The 2,745-nt window shown below is 36.8% G+C and overlaps 1 protein-coding gene across 1 annotated transcript; it reads left to right on the top strand.

Moving 5' to 3' along the window:
• The first annotated feature begins 2,076 nt into the window (after window positions 1-2,076).
• LOC143024496 (uncharacterized) lies at window positions 2,077-2,478 on the top strand. Its single transcript, XM_076183305.1, has one exon. It carries the CDS (start codon window positions 2,077-2,079, stop codon window positions 2,476-2,478), a length of 402 nt encoding a protein of 133 aa, XP_076039420.1.
• The last annotated feature ends 267 nt before the right edge of the window (window positions 2,479-2,745 follow it).

Here is a 2,745-nt window from a genome sequence, read left to right on the forward strand (position 1 = left end):
TACAGTTTGAATTATGAAGAAAAAAAGAAATACAGAGAGAGAAATGTTCTCAATCGGTGACGCCACTTGTGCTTTAGCATTTAACAGAAATATATATATATATATATATATATATATATATATATATATATATATATATATATATATATATATATATATATATATATATACATATATATGTAAACCATCGTGGGATTAAACGAAGTCCGAAGAAAGATTAAATATGTGTTACATTTACGAGATAGTCACCACCTGTTCTATTACAAAGATAAAGAAAATTAAAGTTCTAGTGGATTAGGATCTTTGATAAAACGAGAGGTTGCTGGTAAAATAGTGAAGTTCAGTAGTTTATCGGATAGTGTAGATTGGATTGTGCTGAGGCTATGTAAAAGTTACACTGAAAATAATTCAGGTTCATACACCAACTTCACAAAGTTTAGACGATGAAATTGAGTCCTATAATTACTAAGGTCAGAAAATGGGTAAAGTAAATAAATAGATATATAAATAGATAAATAAATACACGTTGGTAATAGGCGATTTTAATGTTAAAGTGGGGAAGAAGATGGGAGATGAGTCGTGCACTGGAAAGTTTGGAATGGATGAGAGAAATGAAAGAGGCAAGATGTTTGTCAATTTTGCAGAGAACTACAACATAAGAATAATGAAGACTTTCTTACAAAAGTGTGTAGGTCGGAAATGGACCTGGAGAAGTCCAAATGGAACAACCAAGAACGAAATAGACTTCATATTAGGAGATGAGAGCAAGAGCTTTACCAATGTTACGGTCATAAATAAAATAAACATAGGTAGCGACCATAGAATGGTAGGATACACACCAAATTTAAATTTCAAAGCAGAGAGAAATAAACTAGTTTTGAAAAAGAAAATAAGTCTTGCGAAGGTTAAGGATAACAAGAAGGAATTCCAGTTAGAAATAAGCAGATTCGAAGCTCTAAGATATAATGAAGATACCATCGAAGGTGTTTTTTTAATTTTAGTGAATGTCGGTAGGGAATCGACAGAGGAAATAGGAAATGCAAAAAGTGTTAGAGAAAATAGATACTTCAAAGTTTAAAATGACCTAATGAAAAGGAGGACAATGCAGGAGAGACGAAATAGAGTAGAGTTAAACAAGCTTGTCAACATAAAGGCGAAGATCAAAGAAAAGAAAGAGGAACATGGATGAAATGGAGGAAACTATTTGGAAAGGTAGAATTACTAAAGGGGTCGAGAGTTCATTAAATGCAGAGAAAGAATGGCAAAAAGAGTAGATGAATTTTACAAAGAGCTTTACTGGTCAAAGACCGTAGTTGAGTCTATAAATTCATCTGTAGGCGTTAGTAGTGTACCAGACGTTACAAAGGAAAAAGTATAGTTTGCTCTAAAAAGTATGAAACGAGGGAAAACAAATGGATAGCATGATATACCGATAGATCTTCAGAAAGACGAAAGGAAAAAGGCTCAGTGTAAATTAGCTCAATTGTACACCCCAGTGCTTACGTCAAGAAAGCGTTCCTAAATCACGATGCAACGTCATAGTGATTTTACTTCATGAAGAGGAGACCAGAAAGATCTTTGTAACTACAGACCGATTAGCTTGTTATTAAATGTAAGTGAAGTATACTCCAAGATCCTTAAACCAAGTAATATTTCAGACTGAACCAGGAGAACAGGCAGGCTTTAGAAGCGGATATTCGATTCTAAAACGTTTAAAGACGATGAATCAACTAATCGAGAAAACAGAATACAGTATACCTCTTTGTTTAGCTTTTGTAGATAACGAGAAGGTCTTTGACTTGGTAAAACAAATAACAATACTAAACTCGCTACGCAAGCAGGGTGCAAACGAACACATCGAATGGATTCTAGAAAATATTTATGCGAAAGGCACCGCTGTAATTCGACTACATAAAGATAAAGAACTTATAAAGATCAAGAAAGGAGTACGTCAAGGAAATACAATATCACCCAAACTATTTATAGCTTGCTTGGATGATCTTTTCAGAAGGTTGAGTTGAGAAAAGAAAGGTTTGAAGAATAATGGTGAATATATCAATCACTTAAGATTTGCGAATGACATTATTCTTATTTATTGATGAGCGTATGGTGCTGATGAGGTTGAAGCACACCTTGGGCTTCATCTCTCTTATATATGCTCCTACTGAGACATACAACCCTGAAGAGGAGATGTTCTATGCCAAGCTTGAATCTATAGTTGACCAGTGCCCTCCACGAGGTACATCTATTGCTTTGGACGACTTCAATGCGGTTACTGGTACCAACAGAGCTGGCTATGAAGTATGTATTGGCCCCCGTGGTTCTGGAACCAGGAACATCAATAATTATTTCCTTCTGAACTTTAAAAACTCCAGGAGGCTGAGGTTCCAGAGACGAGAGCCATACCGATGGACATGGTATAATAGTGCCGGAGGAGTGGGCAAGGAGATCGGTCACATACTAGTCAGCACTCGTTGAAAGATCCTACAGAACTGCAGAGTTTATTGAAGTGCTGAATTCTTTGGGGCCGATCATAGACTCGTGGTCGCAACACTCACACTACATATCAAATCCAGGAGAATTCAGAAATGTAACCCTCTTGGGTTTCATCTAGAGCAAGGGTTCCCAAAGTGGTCGATATCGACCCCCAGGGGTCGATGAGACCATCCAAGGGGTCGACAAATAGCCAAGGGGTCGAAAGGGGGTCAGTAGATTGCTTGGGGGTCGATATCGACCCCCAGAGGT

This window comes from Oratosquilla oratoria, chromosome 4, assembly GCF_046742065.1.
Source record: "Oratosquilla oratoria isolate Oo_2021 chromosome 4, ASM4674206v1, whole genome shotgun sequence".
NCBI lineage: Eukaryota > Metazoa > Arthropoda > Malacostraca > Stomatopoda > Squillidae > Oratosquilla > Oratosquilla oratoria.

What these genes read in the sequence shown, in the direction of transcription:
- LOC143024496 (XM_076183305.1), top strand. Translation starts at nt 2,077, where the DNA reads ATGACATTATTCTTATTTATTGATGAGCGTATGGTGCTGATGAGGTTG.